This window comes from Lutjanus erythropterus, chromosome 15 (genome assembly GCF_056507025.1).
Source record: "Lutjanus erythropterus isolate fLutEry1 chromosome 15, fLutEry1.hap2, whole genome shotgun sequence".
In the NCBI taxonomy this organism is placed as follows: domain Eukaryota; kingdom Metazoa; phylum Chordata; class Actinopteri; order Lutjaniformes; family Lutjanidae; genus Lutjanus; species Lutjanus erythropterus.
In genome coordinates, this window is record NC_139331.1 from 19,634,722 (window position 1) to 19,658,200 (window position 23,479).

The following is a 23,479-nucleotide window of genomic DNA, read 5'->3' on the forward strand; positions in this document are numbered from 1 at the left end:
TTTAGTTTTGCTGCCTGAACATTAACATTTGCTGCAGTGACATTACTGTGCACATGGAAACAAAACTGCAGGCAGCCTCTTTGAATCAGTAAAACAAATTGTTAAAGAAAACACTCATACATTAATACAACACGCAATAAAAAACATCACCTGATAAAACTTGCGCTGCTTGACAATTTAAAAGGTAATATATCCTACAGGGAAAGGTAAAGGATGTGAAGAGAATATAGGAGAAAAGTGAGTGGGCGGATGATTTATGCGTGATTGTGGCCTTGAATGAACTCGGAGCCAATACATTCATCCATAATACAATATACTGCAATAACAGAATGTGGAAATATGTTGTGAACACAAAAATGACATTATTATCCACTGATAGTAGCTTTCATTTAGAATGGTGTTTTTATTCACCTGATGAATGCAAGTACAAAATTCAGGTAGTGTACGCTGGTTTATCAGAGGCAGCACAACTTGTCAATGGTGGCATGCAGCAGTTAGAAACATAGGTTAAATTGGGAGCTGAAGGCATATTTGGATTACTGCTGTTTTTGAAGTATCAAACCTGACTGCTCCTGTACCATACATGTGCCATGTCTGGTCTAAAATAGCTGCTGTTTCAATTCAGTCTGAAATACTCGTTTTGTACGACTGAACCAAAGGTTATGGAGTTATATTTGTCGGTCCACGTCCTGCTCTCCCTGGTCCTCCCACATGACTCTGAGAAGCATGCTTACAGTCATGCTCCAGGTCATGGTCATGCACCGGGCTCCCACCTTGCAGAGTTTCTTTGGACAGCGCGTCAATAATCCCTATACATCGGAACTGACAGCGCAAAACAACAGACTGCACTAACACTGACCTCTGTGCAGCAACAGCATGATCCACAGTCTAACTGAATGCCACAAATGTGCTTTTGTATTCAAGGCAGGAAAGCTCATCAGCATGCTAAGCACACTCGAAGGAACACACAGCAAGATATACGCTTGTATTAAGTTAATGCAAGAGAAATATTTGAGATAATTAAATGTAGTATGTCTAGAACAGTGTGATGCCAACAACAGCATGCATTTTTAAGCAGGTGACAGCTCACATAGCTAGTGGCACGTCAATATCCTCATGTATACATGCCAAAAGAAGAGTCCTGTTTGTTGAAATTACCTGATAAAGAAAACCAACTGCAAATCACTTCCTAATAATTAATATTTTGCTTAGAACAAATCAAAAGACAGTACATGCAGCATGACAGGAAGGAACAAAGCTTTTAAGAAAAAAAAACAGCTGAGGTGAAACTGCAATGACAGAGGAAAGAGAGGGAACTTTGCGATGGCAGGGGTGACTGCACTTCTTAAAGTATTGATATAATTTGCATGCCACAAGGTTCCTGGAAGGTTAAGTGCCAAGTGCTTGGTGAAACTGAGTAAAGTACATTCAAATGAAGTTTTATAAAAGGAGATGTCTTAGCTTATTTAAGGGAACTTCACAATGAGTATTTGAATTCTGGCATTGCAGTAATCACAGACAAAATTAGCCTTGGCAGGAAAATTATGACTGTATAGTACGTAACACTGATATAACTGAAACTTTGATTTGCCAGGTGAGGTCAAGAGATGTACAACTGGAAATAGCTGGTAAAAAATCAAAGGTGTCCTCTCCATCTCTGAGGATATGTCATTAGGCTCAAAGCAAAACACATCTTAAGGATGAGTCAGAAAAGGAAGGTGCCATAAAAGACAATTTATTTCTTAACACAGGCAAAAACACTGATCTGCAGAAAAAGCAGCACGACCGTCCAGCAACGGCCGGCAGCATGTAGGAACTGAAACCGGCTGGAGCTCAGAGCTGTTGTGTTTAAAATGTCAAATGTGACGTTTGGATCCGCTGTCTGTCAGCTGATGTGGGACACATTATTTTAGTGCCCTGCCTGAAGTGTGTATCATTTATTCGACCTTTTATTCATCAAGTGAATTCTTACATGAAGACCTGCAACAACAAATCCGGCAAATCAAGCTTGTATCAGTGATTCTGGGTACAAGCAGCAAACATTTGTTGATATTTTGGTGGAAATTTCGCCAGTATTTTGTCTCACAAACAGGGATCTAAACATAAACAATGCAGGCAGTGAGACTGAGACATAGAGACATAGAGCAGGAGGCCCAGATTGCCACTTTGTAAATACACCTGTGTTATCTAGCTGTCTATCTATCTGTGTTAGCTATCTGAAGGCCACGGGTGAAAAAATGAAAAGGGCACCAGCTGTATGCTGTGGGGCATCAGCACGCATAAAGTCGTGCTGCACTTATGACAAAACAGTTAGAGTCCCTGCCTTAGATTAAGTGTTATTATGTGACTTAAAGTACAACAACCACTGCACCTCTGTAATAAAAACAGACAGGAAACTACTAACTATTTAACCATTTTAAGGAAATTCGAGGCAAACTGATTTGCTAGCATGCAGGGCAGCCTATACGGCACTGGATCACTTTTATATTCTTAAACTGGAAGGGCACCTGAGAGGCATTTCATCACACGGTATCTACCATAGGGGCACCTAAGAGGGCACACTATCATGGGGCCACAACACAGGACTTAACTTGAACTAAAAGACAAGGCCAAACAGAAGTTCAGCCTTTCTACAAGAGACACTTTCACAGTAACACAAATATATCAGGATGGGTGAGCTAAGGGTTAATGTTCGAAGCTATAAAAAAAAGAAAATGTAGACTGAGTTCACCTAAACTAGCAGGCGATTTCTGAATAAATCATCAACGCCCTCTCTGTTTTTGGACAAGTCATTTAAATGGTTTAACAGCTGTCATTAAAATGTCAATAAAACTGGCCGACAGTCACATCACTAAAGGACCCCTGAGTACATCTACAAAGGCCTACATGCAGAGAGAACAGCTGACGGCGGTGGTGTTTAGTAGTGCATTGATTCCTCTAAAGCGTTCATTCTGTGTTAATAGGACTGTCTCAGGGACACTCTGGCTCTATCATCCATCTCTTCTTCTCTCATCTATCTGGCCCGTCTTCCCCTCACCCCTCCCTCCCTGTGCACACCGATTATGTGGGTATTTCTCTACCTAAAGACCTTTCTCTGCATATTTTTTTTTTCTGTAACACTTAGCGATGAATGCTCAGTAGCTCTTTCTACTCATTTGACCTCAGATACATTTATGCATATTTCCATTTATCACCCCATGACCACGACATTACCATATGCACTTATTGTTCAAGAGCTGCAGATCTCTACAGTGGCATCAGAACTTTGGTGAAACTGTGTACTAACAATTTATCCTGCTATTATAGTCACTTCAAATACTGCAATACTGTTTAATGCCATAAGTAAATGAAGTACTTTTGCTCCTCTGCAATAGAGTAATGTTTGATTGCTTTAATGACAAGAAACACATTTCATCTCAATTATTTTTGTCAAACAATTTATCAGTGAACCTTGTTTTGTAAAAGCTATGCCAATATTCAAATACTAATTCCTGAGCACAGTTTTCTCTCTGCTTAAAACTAGTATTTTACCCTTTTTTGAATCCATTTTGCGTAGGATTTCTCGCAACAAATACACTCCGATCAGCTGCAACATTAAAACATCCTAATTGACACTTAATGCTGCTTAATGCTGTAACATGGTGTCAAGACATGGGCTCCGCAAGACCTCTAAAGTTCTCCTATGTTCTCTGCCACAAAGATGTTCATAGCAGATCTTGTAAGTTGTCTCCATGGACCTGACTTGTTGTTTCAGCACATCCCACAGATGCTTGATTGTTTTGAGATCTTGGGAATTTGAAGGCCAAGTCAACATCCTTTCAACACAATTTCAACTCCCTGCATTGCTTCATGGTCCAGTTCCAATGCTCGCACACACATTGTAGGTTTTCGTAGCAACTGTGGCAATTTGTGCTTACTGTGGCTCCCCTGTGGGGTCGGAACAAACAGGCCTCATCAGTGAGCCCATGACCCTGTTATGGATTCACCAACTGTCCTTCCTTGGTCCAGTTTCAGTAGGCACTAACCAGTGCATACTGGGAGATGCTCTAACCCAGTCACCTCATTATCAGATGCCATTAGGCTTGTTTGAGATGAGCCAGGCCTGCGCCCAATCAATCCCCAGTGATCGGTACACAGTTAGATTTGTGTTCAACTTGCCCTGACATCCCGCACGTGTGGGCAACAATAATCAAGGTGGCTGCAGTTTTTCTCTACCGACTGCTAACACCTGTCACTTTATTGATGAGGCAAGCTGAGTTGAGCTGGCTCTGATTGGCTCTTAATTTTGACAACAAACACTTGTGTTGTGTAAAATCCTAATTTTCTGTGTAATTGTAATATTTAACGCAAGATATTAGTCTTGTGCAATAAAGTTAAATATATTTACTTTCAAATGAGCCTTTACAAGTCAGACAAAAGAACAGGATTATATAACAGTAGGAGGATTTCGTCTACTTAAACTTCATCAGTGATCAAGAACACACTTTATTTTTTGTGCAGACTATAGGTAGCCTGCAGGATGTTAGCGTCACTTCCTGTCTTTCTCTGAAGTCTGCTAGACTGTCCAACTCGACTGCAACTTTTTGTAGGCCCTTCCTCCATGTGCTGTCATCTCCAGCCTGGACTACTTCAACTCCACTCTGCAACTCAAACTACTGCATCTGCCATCAGACCTCCAACAGCTGTGTACCACCTGGTGTTCAACCAGCATCAATCCTCTGCTTCTTTCACTATCTTGGCTCCTTGTTGCTGTTTCCATCCAGTTCAAAAGGCTGATGTTTGGCTTAGAGGTAGGAAGGACCATTTCTTTCACTGCTCTGTGGCCCAAGTCAAATGCTACACTTCAGCCTGACCATTGCACTCCTTCACCTCTGGATGTCTCTCGTCTATGTCTAGGCTTATTTCTATTCTGGAACTACTTTGGTGGAATGAACTCCCCGCTGAAGTCAAAACATCAGAGTCGCTGCGTTTTGCTGCAGGCTCCTCAGCACACGTCAACACACTTTTAGCTATTTATTTGGGAGGATTGCGCCTCCAGTTTTTAATGACATCTAGCTCTTGAGCTTGAATGCACTTATTGTAAGCTGCTTTGGACAAAAGTGTCTCTTTAATTAATGAAAAACAAATGTATTAGAAAGACTCTTGTTATTGCTTTTGACCCAAGTACTGGCTTCAGAGCTGGACTTGATCCCAGGGCACTGCACTGTGGCTGTCTGCAGAGAGGATGAGTGAAATGCAAAGAATGTATTTCCCTACAGGGATCAATAAAAGTCTAAATTCTATCTCACACCTGTGCTTCTGTCTGCATGCATCTATTCCTTTAAGTTTTCCCCCTGGTCTGCTCGATTCATATCAGTCCCTGTGTCCATCCATCCGTTAAATCAATATCCATATTGCAGATGCTTCTAGTCAAGATTATAGTATGAATATTCTTCACGCATTTGTCATGATCTTGAGATTTTGGCAGAATTTCACACACACAGCAGCTGCAGTCGGGTTTGAAGAAGGTATAGGCTGTAATTTATCGTTAAGTGGAGTCCATAAACCATTTCCTTATATCAGAATGCGACAGGGGGATATTTATCACAGATGCACATACGTGTGCTCACAAACACACACACACCTCGACTCTGCTGAAAAGGCATTCTATTAAAACAAGGAAAGGTGCAGAGCTAGTCAGATCCTCAGCTATGAAGTCAGAGAGCAAATAAATTATGGAAATAGAGTCTGACACACTCACGTCCTCTCTCCCACTAAAAAAAAAAAAAAAAGAAATTCACAACATGTTTGATTTACTCTGGGGTGCTTTACGTATGCTTTTTATGTAGGCGAGTTTTGCCATAACTCAGAGGCTGTGGTGCTACTTTCACTTTTTTCATTTCACTCTGCAGAATTTTAAACATGCAGGAAGGAAAAGGATGTGTGCACATCGACAAAACTTACTAGACATGGGAATAGATAAGTAGGCACAAGCAGTATATTTTTTTATGCGACCACAATGCACGTACATACCTTCATGTCTTCTGAGATTGCCCCTCTGGATCTAATCTCTGGTCTAAGGTGGCTAAATATCTTGAAAAGATCCTGAAATTCCATATTCCTGAACGGCCCACCCTATTTTTTACTTTAACTTAACCCTTAGGGATCACATCATGTTAGCTCTTAGAAAAGTCATATTTGCAGCTTTAACTGTGGCTTAAAAGACCATAATAACTCATGGTTCTCCCCTGAACCTCCATTGATAAAAGACTGGTTAACGGGCATCCACTGTGAAAGCCTGGGATATCCTCATTGATTCTTCTTCAAACCAGAGCACAGATATAATGTGTCACTCTGATATGATGATGCAAGGAAGCCTACATATGAACTATGTTTTCTTTGGTGCTGTTTGTGTGTTCTTTTTTCTGTCTCTTTCTTTGCAGGGCTATGTAGATATGCACTATATAGGATATGTTAAACCATTTTCAGGTATGAAAATCCCTATCTTCCATACCTTGTGTATCATTTTCATGTGATACAATCAATTAAAAAGTTGATCATAAAACACAAATGCATTTCAGGGGCTTTTCAAATTCACATTGACAGACTGATGAGATACCAGAAACTGAACAGATGCAGATGAGTATCGTGAGATGAAAAATGCTCAGGGAGTTGATGGTGATGGTATTCGTGTACTGTGTGTTTGTGTGTGTGTGTGTGTGCATGTACCCGCTATCTGTAAAGAGGAACTCGAGGTGAGTCATGTAGACCTCCCACAGAGGAACACTGTAGCGCTTTGCCAGAGACAGAGCGATTCTGTACACGCCGTCATCCAGTGTCCTAAACGCATATGGACACACAAGCAGAGAGGAGAGTAATGATCAGATTCAATCACACCAAAGCAGAGAGAGCCGTAACTCCCACTCATATGCATATGTGGCATTAAAAAACATGGGTTGTATTTATTTTACAGCACACTAATAAGATGTAACAAGCTGTACTTTGTATTAAATTAGAAAAAAACTAGAAATAATATGCTCTTTCTTGGACAGTATTAGAGCCTGTACTACACCCTTAGTAGATTTATTAGAGAGTAGTTAGGGACACATTACAACAGAACTGTACTGCAAACAAAAGTGAAATTAAATATCAGAGACACACTGTCTTTGGCTGGTCCAGTACATCTGGCAGAGTAACCAAGAGTGATACCTACATCTTTGATCAAAACCCAGTATCTGCCTACAGTATTACAATAAACTTGTGCAGTCATCCATAGACAAAATATTCCTCTGCCTCTACAGATTTGGCCTTCACTTGCTTCGCATATTATTTTTAAATGGGGAAGTAGCCGATTTATGATTTCACTTTAGTTTACAGTACAGTTCTGTTGTAATGTGTCCCAAATTCCTCTCTACGAAAGTCTGATAAGGGTCTGATAAATGCTCTAACACTGCCTATTAAAGAACATATTTCTAGTTTTTGTCGAACTTTACACAAAGTACAGCTCGTTATGTCTTATTAGTGTCACAAAAAATGAGCAAATAAAGTACACCTTACCGACTACATTACAAATCCACCGTATATGATTATTTCTCTAGCAGACAAATGAACTCAAAGTTCAGTCATTCACTTGAGGAAACATGGTATATTACAGAGCTTGACTGATCATCAGCTTGGCAAATATTATTGGTCCCAATCATTCTTAAAATAACTGGAACCTGTGCTAGTTTTTTTTACCCAATTGCTAATAAATTAAAAATTTGATAGTTTGGCTCTGATGCAGCTGCTTCTCTCTGTCTGCAGTCACTATTCTGTGGTTTCATTCAGTGTCCAACCACAACACCATCCTGATTGGCTGAATACTGAAAAGTTTTATTTAAATTGAACATATGCTTAAAGCAGGAAGTTTCTGTAGATGAGTTGTAGGAAATCAATAATAATCTTTTAGAAGGAGTAGATGTTGGATAATGTTTAAATTGAACAATATGAACTCAAACTCCAGAGTGTGTATTTCTGTGGCAGTGGGCTTTTGTTTTCAGGACAACAGGCTTAGCTTTACATTGACGGACAAGTGACAGCTGTAAAAAGCTGATCAACTGTACGACTTGTTGTCGCCTGTTATCTTCCGAGCAGTGTTGTGCTCATCTTGTGTTTCTTTTCAGTGTTCCTACAACCCAAAAGCAACCTGGCTGAGCTTCAAGTTTCTGATTATGAGGGACTTACGAATTTCTCTTTTACAGGCAATTAAACAAGGATTTGTGTTTGAGTTTGTGTTATTCTAGATTTTGACACCTAGATTCTCCATTTTACTGCAAATGTATAATGGTTCATATCAGTATTGGTTTCCTAATGATCATTGTCTGCCCTGAAAAAAAAGCATATCCATTGACTCTTTGTATAGAGTATAATCTTTTCTAAACTCTCCACTTACTCTGTGAGGCCGAGGATGGTCTCTTTCTTGTAGTCAGAGTCGGAGCTGAAGCGCTGGACGTCGACTCCGCGGCCCAGCCCCTGTAACACCTGGGCCTGGGTAAAGTCTGTGAGGCGCTCGTTGTACACGTGCAGCTGGTCGATCAACTTCTGCAGTTCCTCTGGCCAATCGGAACAGGCGGACACGTGCTGCGTGACCGAACGAATCAGCTCCTTTGGGTCCGCCTATGAAAAAGGGAATAATTGTCACATTTACACACAAACAGCTGTTATTTCATGCTGGTAGCCTCACAGGGTAAAAAGATATGAAGCAGACATTGTGCTAAAAGCCAATTTTGGTAATCTAGGGAATTATTATCATGCACACTCCTCTGAATAAAAGCAGACAAAAGCTGGACTTGCATGACCCTGCCCCTTTGCTGTAGGGGTGTGAACATATTGGCTGCTGATTTAAAAAAAACTTTTTTAAATCTTTAAGAATTCCTGCCAGCTTTCCAGCTTTTAAATGTGCTCCACTTATGTACTGTAAACATGGGGCTATGCTTTAAGTATTTGCCAATTCATATTGGCTTTATTTGTTCCAGTCCATCCCACTGAAATCTCCAGCATCACTTTTTTATAAAATGAAAAAACGTTTTCCAAAAAATTATATGGTATAAAAAAAACAATTTGCTGTATGCTGGAAGTGGCTTGCAGCTTCACAATTTCTATTGGTGCTTTTGTGCTGCTGGTATCACAGTTTTTATATCTGTGCTTTTACTGCAAACAACTTTCCAAATTAAAAAATGGCATATTAAATTGTTTTATAAAGAATACAATTAGAATTTGTTTCAAGGAGAGCCACCATTAACTGTCTGCCGACTTCAAACCTGGCATTTCTAACCATGGATTGAAAAACTGACTTTTGTTGCATTTTGTTATTTATCTCTACACTGACTTTATCACATCAGCTAAGCATTTATTTGTTTGTTTGTTTTGGGATGGGGTATTTGTTATTTCTAATCATTCTTTTTAATGCCCAAAATGATAATGTGCATAAAAGTGGCACAAAAAATTGATGAAAGAGCACTTGGTGTTCTCTCGAAATGTGCAGTTATCAAACGTTTTTGACAAAAAGGTCTTGGAAATTTGTATTTGTTGACAATGAAATTTCTTTTTGTACCAAGTTATGTTTACCTGGTATGTTATTTTCTGTATTAGAGCGGCAGCGATTAGTTGATCAAATTTGTTGGCAACTATTTTAATAATACATTTGTTGTTTGCTGCACAAATGTCAAACATTTGTGCAGCTTCTTAAATGTAAAGTGTTCCTGCTTTTCTTTGTCAGTTACGACAGTAAATGAAGAGTCTTTTGGGGGGTTTTTTTTAAACTTTTGTATGGCCAAAAGAAGCAATCTGAAAATGTCATTTTTGGGCTCTAGGAAATTGTGATTTTTCACATTTTATAGACTAGGGATGCACCCAGATCTGATTATCTTTTTCAGTAAAGCACAAATACTGTGATGGAAGCAGATATTTCTTCTACCTGTAATTGACTGTTACTATTCAAGAAAAAGTAATTTCCGAAATATAACACGATAACCTTCAATATCATAATATTCTTTTTATAATATATTCTATTACAACATTAATATGTATACTATGCTAGTTCTGTGAACTGCAGTAAGATTAAAACATCCAAAAACAAGAGCGTAACATCCTGGCAATTTAAGATAATTTCCTTTAACTACAGGATATAATATAAAACTTAGTTTAGTTAAAAATGCAAAAACAAAACACAAATAAACAAGAGATTGGTGAAAAGTACAGTATGAGGATGTGGAAATATATGACAATTATATGCCAATATTAAATCATTTTGATGCTTTGTAGGAAATATAGTTACAATGCCAATGAATGTTAGGATAGAAAATACAATATTTGTTCACTTTAATGTGACTTCCACCATAAACCATTCCCACTTCTGGTCACCTGTCTGAATACAGTTACAAAGACAGATAATTTTGCTGGTTGAACAGACACAGATACAAATACAGATAGAAACGTCTCTGTGCACCTTTATCATAGACTACATATATTTAGCATAATAGAACAATGGGATCTTCCTTTACAGACTCCCTACTTCTTTTCTACCATTTTTATCTGTTACCTTTGTACTTGCTTTCAAATGCAGTTTCCTCACCCATAGAGGAATAAAGTATGTGTTCTACACTGTTTAAACCAAGTCTGACAAAATTCAAACTGCCCTTAAGGCTTATCATTAAACTATGTGACACACTGAGCTTCAAACAGCCTGCACTGCGTGGTACCTAAAACTTCACAGGTCCTCCACTGCTTTGCCGTGACGAACTAATGAGGCTATTTTCAAAAATGGCAGTAATTTTCAAAAATCGGCAGAAAAAAGTAGGAGAAGATTAACTATCCTGGCCGTACTTCTGTAATTTTGCTTCCAGGAAGAGATTGACTGCTGCACCTGGGTTGAATCAGGCAAACTCAATATGGGCCTTTTTTCCTACATGCCAACAAAATATGGGTAAATGTACCCGGGAAACATAATTGCTACCACGATTCAGGCCTATGGGGAACTCAACGGTGGATACACATTTATGATTGAGAGTGTCATGTGCAGGGAGCGGTAGTTGAATGTTGTATCTCTCTCATCACCTCTGTTCTAATTAAATGAGCCCCTGAATTTGGTTTTTGGCATCTTATATGCTGTCGCCCAGCAGGATGAGATGGTTTATTTGTTGATCTTATTTGCATAAGGTAATTATGGCTGCTGGAAATGTGCGAGCTTGAAAACAGGGGTATGCGTGTCTCTGTGTGTCTCTTCCTGCTCTCGGCGTGTGTGTGTGTCCTTAGATGTGGCCTTAGCGGCAGTCATGGTGGCAGATTCACAGTTCAAAAGCAGGACAGGAGGGAGAGTGAGGAGAGGAGGTAGAAAGGCGAGAATATTAAAAGTGTAGAGAGTACAGCTAGAAAGTCAAAGGTGTGGAGGAAATAAGCCAGGAGATATGAGGAGGAAAGTACTGGAGAGGAGAGGAGAGAAAAACTGAATGGAATTTGTTAATGCTTCCATCATTTTGGACACCATTTTCTGACAAGGGAGAGTGACACGTAAAAAGGAGACCATAAAGGGAGAGAAGAAAGTCTGGTGGAACTGTGATGGACAGGCAGATGTTTGAAGAGGTTTATTGAAATAATGCTTTCATGATGAAATACTGTTTGCATTCTCTCTTACTTTCTCTGTCATTCATCTGCGGTGCTTTGTCTTTTTGGCGATCTGGTTATAATATCCTCCCTTACCTCTCCAAACACTAGTTTTTCTTCCACCGCTAAAATTTTACATCCCTCCTCTCTCATTATGGAAGAATCTCTGCAATCCTTCTTCTTTCTAATAAGTATTCCTTGCAATCTCAATTAGTCTCCAAATTATTTCCTCCATCTTATCTAATTACTTGCTTATTTAATTTCAAAGTATCTTAAAAAGCCACTTATAGTCTTTCTTCAAAGGGAAGAATGTATAAACTGTATGTAAACTATAATTGCAGAAGGTGGTGTGTGATGTTACACAGCTGGGGGGAAGCCAGCTCTCTCCGACTGAACTTCCCCTTTAGATATTCCACCGCTGCCACGGGCTCTTTTCTCTGTGCTGCCCTCCTTCCTGTGATGCTGCTTAAGAGGGAACAGTGTAAAAATAAAAAGTCTGCGTCTCAGGTCTCAAATCTCTTCTACCACGCTCACTCTCTCATTTTCAGTCCTAATTTCCCATGTTATTACATTTCAGTCACAACTCTGCACCCATCAAAAATCTTTTTGCCTTTTTCCAAGCCATCTGGTATATGAAATAAAATTTTATTACAATAATTCAGTCAATTTTAGTGGTCAATTTTATTATCATGATTAACTAAATCTTAATATTACATCATGTAGTTTTGTTTTAACTTTTATCACCCACTGTTTCAATTGTGAATGATAGCACTGTTTACAACTTTCATAGACTGACAAGTTACATTGATATGAACACGTTATATATATAGTGTGTATCAACAAATTAAACTCTTTTCATTTCAGATACTGTAGTAAAACAAAAAATGCAGTTTTATTGTGAAGGTCCAGGTTAAAGGTACGACAGAGAATACAACTGAAATCTTAACAAACTAAAGAATTTACAGCCATGCTAGTGGTGCTTTAAGTGAAATGCTAACATGCTCGCAACACTAATATGATGATGACTAGCAAGTAAAAAGTTGACCTTGTTTGGCATTTTAGTTAAGCTTGTTTAAATGCTAATATTTGGGTGTGAGTCCGGGAACTTTGGGCTGTCGTCAGACAATGATTTGGCCTCTGGGGGCTACAGGCAATGTGTAGTGGCACTGTGGCTTCTGGCTTCTAATTAGCAACTGGAAATGCACATGAATGCAGATAAATTTAAAAAGACATAATAAAAAGCTAAGTTGTTGTCATGATTGTCTACAGTTGCAGATTTGAAGTTTTGGTCAATATGTTTACGCTTCTTTTGCTCTACACATGGACTATGCATCCAAAACCCACTCAAACGTGATTGGTCAATACTACTCTGATGCCAAAATCTTGTCCCTTGCCTACAGATTGTGCATATCCTTGTGCAGATATCTGGTCATAAAGAAAAAGCTGATGGTGATGAGAATGTCAAGTTTGAACCGTCAGGGAGTCACCAAAGTTATTACAAGTCATGCTGACTGAATCATGTAGATCAAATGTCGAAGCAACAGTTAAGACATTTCACTCAGAACCAAACATGCTGACCTGCTGCTGGTGCTGGACAGAAAATCTGGGAATCATCAAAGTACTCTGAATTATCGTCTAGGATCCATGAATGCCTGCACCAAACTGTGTGTCAATCCAACAGGTAGATGTGGAGATATTTCACTCGATAGGAGATGCATGTGACCTGCTGCTGGTGCACAGCTGATAAAAGTCAAGTGATCTCCAGAGTTGTTATACCTGGATTATATTCCCCGATGGACAAGTCCAAAGACAGCTGTGGACACTAGGGACATGTACTAGGTCTTGTTCAACACATGCACAGTCGACTGAGTCTACAGGATCCGCTTAGAGGCCGTGTTGACAATTCAATATAGTCACAACAAATTGCGAGTATGTGGATGTCTGCATAGAGCCCACGTTTATATTATCTGATGATGAAACTTATGTCACGCAGTCCCCTATTGGACCCTCACACACTCACAGAAGGGGAAAGCATAATACCTGCTATATGATTCATCCTCTTGAAGATCTGCACCAAATTTCATGAAACATTTTTGAGATATTTCACTCTTAACCAAAACTGACAGTCTCATGGTTGCTTGTGGAAAAGCCATTAGGATTCATCCTCTGGAGACCATGAATGTCAGGGAATGTTTCAAGGTAACAGATGTCCAATAGCTGCTGAGATATTTCAGTCTGGGCCAAAATGGACTGGCCTGCCAACAGGCCAAACCACACTGTCATTCCAGTGTGGCAAAAAAACACAATGTCTCCCTACCTTCCTATCAGTCAGGCAGTCCAATGACGTTATGAGTCCCAGTCTAATTCATATTCATTACAAGACTGTAATAATCAACAGTCCAATACACAAACCCAAAAGTCTGTTACATTCTCAATGTAATATTATTGTGTGTGTGTTATCATGAAATCAATGCCACACACACACACACACACACACATAAAAATGACTGAGGCTAACCTAGTTTTTAAACACATTTGCCTCTCGCTATGCGACTCTTTGTGTGGTAACGATCACATGGGGGTTACAAAGAAACCGGCATGCCTTCCCTCTCTGGAGAGTAAGCTAGTAATGATCTTAATGAGTTGTGTTTATGCCATGCCTAACACTTAGCTATACAGTCAGTGGCCTCATTAGCACTAATTCTACAAATGGTGTATACAGTATGTGCACATAATTAGGAGGAAAGCAAGGGGGAGAGAAACTGGGCACCAGTTAGAAAGGAATAATCACTCCATAAACAGGCTTGGCTGCACTGTGGGTCATAATACACCATGAAGGGGACTGATCACAAGCAAGATACAAGCCTACCAAGAAGACTGCAAAGACACGAGCAACAGTAACAGGAGTAACTTAGCACAGACAACCCCGTGCATCTAATCAAAGGTTTAGAGACTACTTAGTCTCAAACATTCCCAGTCAGCTGCAACAGTGCATTAAGAGTGCATATTTGTCTAACAGGGCCCTTTCTGCAGCTACTTTGCTCTACAGGGCTCCCATGGGTGGAATATAGACTGCTAATGATTGTGCTACAAGGGTGCAATTTGTACAAGTGCACAATTTGTACAAAAAAGAGGAAAGCGATGTCGTTGGGTCTGTGGTGCTTTTCTATGATGGGGAAGTCATTCAGTCTAACTCATTATTCCAGTCAATTCAACAACAGGGAGTTGGCTCAGTGGTCTGGCACATCCAAGGTCGACTCCCGTGACCGGCAGCTTAAATCCTGTTGTGGTCATGAATTGGAAAGCATCTGCAATGACCACAGGCAATGCAAAATGTCAATAGATGTAGACAAAGTGCTGTTTTTATCAAGTGATCTTGATTCTATTGAGAGAACACTTTTATCTTTACTCCTGATACAATTTCTGTTTAGTGAGTGTTTTGCTAAACTTTGTTCTTTATTTTTTGTGGCCTGAAAAAGATTTTCTTCAGGTAGAAAATGTAAAAGAATATATGTACTTAACAGTTTGCAAATTTTGTGCATTTTCCTTAACCAAGAGTCAAAAATGCTAACAATAGATTACTCTTTCATAATTACTGAGATTACTGAGATTCCTTTTAAGCAAATCGTTCCACCAAACAAAACATAACAAATGAGGCACAATTACTGCCTTTTTTCCTTGCGGACAAAATTGCAATTGCAATTGTTTCTGCCATAATAACCACAAACTAAAATGTCAAAAATAAAATTATCTAAATAAAAATCTCCTCTTGCTTCTTTTTAAGTCGGTAACTTTGTCTGAGAACATGTAAACACTGGTTTGTTTCATCTGATTTCAAGCAGACTAAAACCCAGTGGCAGCCAATAAAAACAAACTATAAAGTACAAACTACAGTCAATCTTTTCTCCGATGGTCTTGTTTGCTAGGTCATATCGAGGAATCAGTATTGAATTGAGACTCTTTCATAACCAGTTAAAAACTCCTTGTAGTTGCTTTAATAAAGGTGAAAATATTCTTTCCAATTCACTGACTCCATCTGAGTATACGAACTGAAAGCAAAGCATCTAACAATGATTTGTGGGCTTTTATTACAAATCCAAACATCTTAATGAGATGTTCAAAGAGCTAAGCAGTTTTTCTGCATGATATACTCTTAAAGTCACGCTCTGTGTGTCTAGAGTACGATTGTGTTTGCTTCAAATGTTTAACTGTTTGTGTGTGTGTGTGTGTGTGTGTGTGTGTGTGTGTGTGTGTACCAGGAGTGTGAGTGATCAATACTCAGTGAGAGAATGGTGACTGCAGGCGAAGATAAATGGTTGAGTGAAAAATCTCAATCTCTTTGCTCAGCACATTGCTGTACAGTGGCTGCACATTCACGGCTACAATTATGGTAAGCACAAAGCGCTCTCTCAGACACACACACACACACTTGAGGACACACTCGTACACACAATCAAAGAAAACTCCACACATTAAAACACTGACAAGCACAGGTAAACAGACCTTAACACTTACATAAACACGGGCTATTGTGCAATATCGTGTAAACACCACCAGTAGAACAATTACGGTAAAGAGGGCCTCTATTTCGCAAACGAGCACTTTAGTCGGTATAATGAAAACTTCCAGTGCGAGCAAGTGGAAATCGGCTCATTATGCCTTGGGGAATAATGGAAACCCAGCCTCCGTGTCATTGAGCCTGATGCTGCTCCGTCATGCCTGGGAGCTGTAATCGGATGGGAAAGTAACAGTTAAAGACCTTCAAAGTCAATAGTGGGCAACAGACTCTTCAATAGGCAGAAAGCTGAATGTTGTCTGTAACCAGTAATATAAAACAACTCAAAAAGTCTTGAAAAAAACAGGCAAAATGGAACTAATGGTTTTGGAGTTCATTTAATTAAAAAAAAGCAACAAAATTAATAACACACACTAGAAAACTAGCACTGATGCAACATATTTGGACTAAAATACAAGAATGCCTGTGAGATCACTGGCTTATTTTCCCAGAATAAATTGATTAAATGTGTCTGATTCAGCTTCAAGTTAGCTTCAAATTTTGGTAAGTGGTCTGGGTATGTATTTAAATATACAGTATTCACTGGATTATGTTGTGAGGAAAGAAGAGATGCGGAAGTTTTTAATTAAAGGATTACTTTGATTTATAACAACTCGGTTCTTATTTTCATAGTTTTGGTATCTGGTTATGACAGCATTGTACTCGCTAGAGGATTACTGAGATCTATGAATGTGGAAATATGTATTTCCAAGCTTTTATTGAGGGGAGGCCCACTGGCTTTGAAAAGCCCTGATCTAAACCCTGTTAATTTGGAAGTAAAACCAAAAATGAATGTCAGAAATAGTCTCTCATTGTACAGGAAACAAGAATGTTGGAAAAAGAGCCTTGCTGATATCAGTTGATCAGTATTATCGGCTGCATATTGGCCTGTCACAGCTATATCGTTAAAAATTGGTATTGGAAGATATGTTGTCCGATATGCGCTTACAGGCACTTTTTCTTTTATTTTTTTTAGCTGTAACCACCAGGTCTATAAATCTCAATCAGTTGGTTGTTCCGAAATGTTTCCCCCTTTGGCAAGACAATTTTCATCCTAAGAGACTGAAATTTGGCATTGAGGTCAAACTTCCAAACAGAGACACAGACTTGCAAAAGATATAGTGGAAATGTCGGTCCTGAGCCAACAGACAACTGATAAACTGTTCGTGCCAACTAGTGAAAGGGGGTGTGGTAATGGGAGTGGCCTGTAACTTAAAAACAGAGTCGCATATCGTTGCCAAACTGTTGAACGGTTTGACTTTTGACTTATCACCCGCCCCCTTCACTTTAACCACTCCTCCTTCATAACTCATTGTCTGTTTGTGTTAGGCACTAGTGGGAGATATCACTGGAGTCAGCTGAGCTCCTTTTTCACTGATGAAGGTTAGCCTACACTTTTGCCACGCCCCCTTTCATAACTCATGAAACATCTGTCATAAAGCCAAGCAGCAGGCGTCACTCGACTTTTCTTCCTTTTTCCACTGGTGTGATTCAGTCCCACTCCTTATACTTCGGCCACAGAGGTCAGGTGGTTGTTGAAATATAACATGCAGATTGTTTTTGCTTCTTCGCTTTATTGGCAGCATTTGAGCATGCTCTATATGTGTTTTTTTTTATCTATAGTTATTACATAACTTTGTCACACCATACATATTCTATCTGTTATATTCTGTATAAAGAATATCAGCTGATGTATCAATACTGGATTTTTTTTTAAATTCCCTATTTCCAATTGGTTAAAACTAATGACAGCCAAAACATACAAAAATACGACCAAAGTTGTAAAAAAGCTTAATTATCCTTTAAGAGGGTGCTTTCCTTTCTTTACATGTTCTCCCTGTGGTTTCCCTCCACAGTCTAAATACATGTATATTTGGTACTCATGTTACTCACTGACCACAGCACTGGACCAATAACTTGAATTGGTCCCAGGGCTACGCTGCGGCCTCTCACTGCTGCTGCTACATAGTTACAATACAGTAGGAGGATCACATCCACAAAACAAATAAGTCCACAGGGATCAATACGGTATAAGTATCAATATATTCATTTTAACTGAGATGCAGTAGTTTAATTGCAGTACACGTCACCATGGAAAAGATTATTGTAGCTTCTGTCTCACACCTGTTCTACTGCAAGTTCCATGAAATTCCTAAAATTAAATCCTGTTAGCCTGATTGCATTGAACCTGGAAGGACACTCCACAGTGCACTCCCTCTTAAATTACAAAAGGAATTCATGCAGATCTTCAATAATGTTTTTTTATAGTCACTTTACAAATGCAGTTGATGCTGACATGTTAGGTGTAACATCCTAATTGTGAAATATGGCACACTATACTACGGTCATTGAAAGAAGTTTGACGGATAGGTTAGATATCATCCACACATTCTCGTGTTCTCAAGATCTGGCTGTTGAGAGCTTACTGTTCGCCTCTGCATACTGCTTAACTGTGCTGTAACAATGATGCTATGCTATTTAAGATTTCTTGTCATGTTTATTAGCATAAATGTCAAGTGATAAGAAATCTTCTGTATGAATGTATGTGCTAAGTAGATAAGGTAGCACAGCACAATGGAGCATAACTGAGTTTTACTGTATGTGACATTTATGAATATGTATGTACGGTACAAGTGTTTAATGCGATTTTATGGTATGCACTTTGCATTGTATGGGACAAATGTTTTGTTTTAAATGATTGAAGCTAAGGAAGATAACAATTAATAGTAGGCTAATTAATCTGTTAAGAAGGCACTCACAACACAACAGACACTCGCTCAATGAACACACAGTATTAAGTTTAGTTCAATGTAAAGTAAATAATAAACATGAAACAGGCGCTCTGCATCTTTATGAAAATTTCAAAGGAAAACATACTGAGAAGCTCCACTGGCAACTCATATGATATACTGTGGTAATTTTATGATATAGTACAGTAAATATATTACAAATTTCTCCTTTAAATGTCACATTTTACTCTTATACTACGGTGTAATGTTAATTTAATTTAAGCAAGTGCTTCCTTCACCTTAAATTTTAATGTTCTCTTTACAGGCAGCCTCAGCTCCAAAACCTTTATATCTACAGAATAGGGAGGAAACAGGCTGTTGATTGAGGCTTTAAAAACACATCAAACACCTCGAGTAAACCCGCAGAGAGTCGTCTACCTATTTGCAACTGAATGACTTCAGTGGCTTGAGTGTTTGGTGTCTTATTGCTTGGGTATGAAATTATGTGATAGTGACAAGAGAACTGAAAGAGTGTGAGAGTTATTGAGACGCAGTGTTACTGCTCTTCAAGTAGAGAGTGGGAAACACTTGGAGACAGCTTGACACACCACAACACACACACACACACCACCCGCTGTCGCATGAAAACAGATCTAACACTCCAACGCACACCAACATGTTTGCCTGCAGTTACACATACATGCCACAAACAAACAAAAGCATGCACACAAACCTTGCTACATGCAAATACACATGTCAAAACTAAAAAAAAAAAAAACATGTTTCTGTATGTAACATGTTTTTCTCCCTCCCCCAATCTCATTTGTGATGCATAGCAAGCACGTGCAAGAAATTCTGATATCCTGTCACACATATCTGAAATTAAATATCACACGCTGCACAATGTGTGCCCTTAAAAGATAAGAGGAGGCAAGAGAGCTAAAGAAAGCACAAGAAAAATGTATAAAGTATGCACTGTCAAGATAGTATTGTGGACAGAAAGGCCAGAGATTTAACAAGAGCGAGACAGGCCTTTGGGGGGAAAAAAAGACTCTAAACAGAGTGTCGAAGAAGGACGCGACGATAGCAGGAAGCGCAACATAATGTGGACAGAAAGAGGCAGCACGGAGACACATTAAAACAGAACTGTCACGCCAACAAAGCAATTCATTAACTTAACTGACAGAGAGGGGGGAAAAAAGGAAAGGAGAGGGACACGGAGAGCACATAGTGGAGGAGAGAAGAAAAAAAAAGATGGTGGTGAGCGAGGAGAAAGAAGTCAAGGTAGTGGTGTTTAATGGTTTTCTTCGTTCTTGCTTCTATCAGAGGAAAAGTTGCCACTGCCTCATCAATAAGAGCTGAGTGAAGGCAAGACCTGGAACATAACGATAACAAGCACACTCTCTGGTAGAACACACTAAAGAAAAAACTCAAAGGAAATGACAGATAAAAAAAAAAAGAAATGAGCTAAAAATGAAGGTACAATTGCCAAAGTGTAGCGCAGAGGAGGAAAAGCTGTATATATTTTAAGTTAATGGACTTGAACTTCACTTGAGGCAGGAGGCTGGGGAGTGATTACTGCCATTAGGTGGCAGGGTGGATGTGTGTGTCAGTGTGTGGCGATGGCATCTATGTGTGTGTTGTTGAGTATAACTTGTTGGTTGTGCTTGTGTGAGTGGGAGTGTGCGAGTGTGTGTGCGTGTGTTTTTGCGCACAGTCCTGACCTTGAATGTCAACTGGGACACACTTATCCACTTCTTCTGCTGGCCTCTTTCGCTCTTCCGTTCTTTTATTTCAACATTTTACCTCCCCTCCTTCCACCTGGGCTAAAACCCACGAGAGCCACAGTCCACTCAAGGAAAAGGTCAGAGCCATTTCTTCTCTTATTCTCCTCCAATCACCCCCGACAACCCTGCCACCACTCCTTCGCTGTCGCTATCCTCAACTTCCCCCTCTTCTTCTGATCTCTTGTTCTTTGTAGGAAGAAAAGTATTGTGGCTACAAGAGCTGCATTGACAAATCAATCAATTAATCGATTAGTTGTCAAATACTAAATGAAGAAAAAAGTCAAAATACTCTGATTTCACCTTCTCAAATGTGAATATTTTCTGGGTTTTTTTCATTCCTCTATGACAGTAAACTGAATATATTTGGGTTGTGGACAAAACAAGACATTTTAGGACATCATCTCGAGCTTTGGCAAACACTGATCAACATCTTTCTCGATTTTCTGAAATTATACCAACAAAACAACTAACTGATCAATCAAGAAAATAATCAACGCATTACTCAACAAATTAAAATTGTTCCAGAAAATAAATATGTGATAATAATAATGTGCCACTATATCCAACAAAAACATTTCATTTTCAATTTACACGTGGTCAAATTACATATATCTAAGGAGTCTAAGAGCTAGTCAATTATGCAAAATGTCTGTCTGCTATAATTAAGACATCTGGGGAATAAACAATTTTACACACATATATTAACACAAACACGCATAAAAATGTGCCAAGACATTCACAAACAAACGCAGAGACCCACAATCAAGTGTTTGAATTAAAGCACAATCAAGTGGATTACAATTATGATGGGTAAAATTATAATTATAGTTATTTTCAACCTGGGCGTACGTTTCCCAGTTTGTCCAATTATGATGTCTGACTGTGTTCATTTTTTGCCTCTAACGTCATTCTAAAGCCTTTTGTGTTCCCACTTTGACACGAACAATGGTCTCCATCTAAGAGGCTAACCAGCATTTGAATATTTGAACCCAAAAAGAAATTTAACACTTTCAACACAATGAGAAATGACGCTCGTCTACAATGACTTTGATTTCTGATTATTTGTGGCGTTAACTTTTTCAATTAACATCCTGTTAATCCTGTCTATGTGATTTTTATTTTATTTTCATATTCTAACCTCTCCTGGCATTTCAGTTCCTCGTGTTTCTATTTCCCCTTATTATCCACACTTGTGCTCTTTCACCTGCCCATAGTTGGTTCATCTGCATACCATTTTCATCACCTGCCCCTGGTTTTGCCCTCAGTCAACCCTGTATATATACTCCCTTGTGTTCACTGCTCCCCTGCCAGATTGTTTTTGCTCTGTTCTGTGTGTTCATCGCTTTCCAGCATTTTTCTTGTGGCAGTTTTCATGGTTTTCTGACTTAGCCTATTCCCCGGCTGGATTTGTTTGTTTGTTCTAGACTGACTTCCTGTATAGGACGGCCTGGTTTTCCAATAATGAACGATTGTGTGTTTTTGAATTTTACATTGCGCCTTGTGCTTTTCTCTGTGTCTTGAGTCTCTGTTCAACCAGAAATCATTATTGGTGGGTCTGTCATAACAAAGTTGTGCTGTGCAGCTAAGCACTCTTCAAATCCATACGACTTTATTTTAAATTCTAGTTGACATCCCAAAGTTTAAGGCACCGAATATGTCAGAGTGAATATTGAGGAAAGTGATGCACAAGACATGTGATGAAATGGTACAGCCAAAAAAAAAAACATCTTGAGTTTGAGTATTTGAGTCAGTGTAAACATCATTTAGCTTCAATGAAAAGTTGAAACAAAGTGATAAATATATGGTGTGAGGATGTATGTAAGGATATGGTATTATCAGACAATGTGGAACAATCAGTTTTTTTTCAAACTTAATGCTACCTAAAAGCAAAAAAAAAAAAAATAGATGCTAAAAGGTTAAATATGTCTATATGGATTGTTACTTGTTTGCTCAGCTAAAATTAGCTAGTTAGAAAGTAGATGTTTCATGTCATGTAAAATGGAAAGAGATGTAAAAAAAATGGTGCCATTGCTGATTACTGCTTTATTTCCTGAATCGATATATTTGAGTCTCTGCCGAGTCCTAGTGTGGGTTGGGTTTCATCGATATGCAGATGACATATTCATTTATACTTCCACAAAGAAGGACTAGACTGCTCTCTCCTGCCTTTTTCTACCTGCTTTGAATGACATCAAAATTTGAATGCCACATAACTACTTACTTAAAAACTTAAAAATGTGGTTTTCCTGATGGGCACTCGATGGTCCATTAACTAAATAACCTCCTCTTAGTGTTATTGTCATGTTTGACAGTCAGCACTGGTTTGAAAATCACATTAAAACAACTTATTTCTTCATCCTTTGTGCAGTAGCTAAAAACTCTTCTGTCATTACCTGATGTTGAGAGAGCAGTTAAAGCCTTGGTTGCATATAAAATGTTTTATTGTATTGCTCTCCTCTTCACGTTGCCTGCAAATGCTCTTTACGAACTCCAACAGACATCACTCCTGGTCACTGTGACCCTGACTTTTAAACTTTTAAAGGATCCATGGGTCAGACCACTGCTACCTCTGTTATCCTGTCACGAGCCATACACATCCACCTGACCACACTCTCTCTGCTAGTTCCTCTAGAAACCCTTTCAGCAAACTTAAAATCCAGATGAAACAGCATTTCTTAAGTATCTAGCTTCCATATTGTGATGCGTTTTCAAGTAAAACGGGATGAGCAGTTGGGAAACAGGAATTTGATTTTTTCTGGGGTTTTTTGGCAAATAATGATCAATAGGTG

General features: G+C 39.0%; 1 protein-coding gene across 2 annotated transcripts in view; it reads right to left on the bottom strand.

Annotated features, from left to right (window-relative positions):
- Nucleotides 1-23,479, bottom strand: part of nbas (NBAS subunit of NRZ tethering complex) — a 224,197-nt gene that overhangs the window by 85,612 nt on the left and 115,106 nt on the right. For both annotated transcript variants that reach the window (XM_084736747.1, XM_084736746.1), the window contains exons 42-43: nucleotides 8,411-8,634; nucleotides 6,709-6,819 (exon numbers count right to left, since the gene is read on the bottom strand). In XM_084736747.1, the coding sequence (XP_084592873.1) occupies nucleotides 6,709-6,819; nucleotides 8,411-8,634 (335 nt within the window). The remainder of the gene's footprint in view (nucleotides 1-6,708; nucleotides 6,820-8,410; nucleotides 8,635-23,479) is intronic.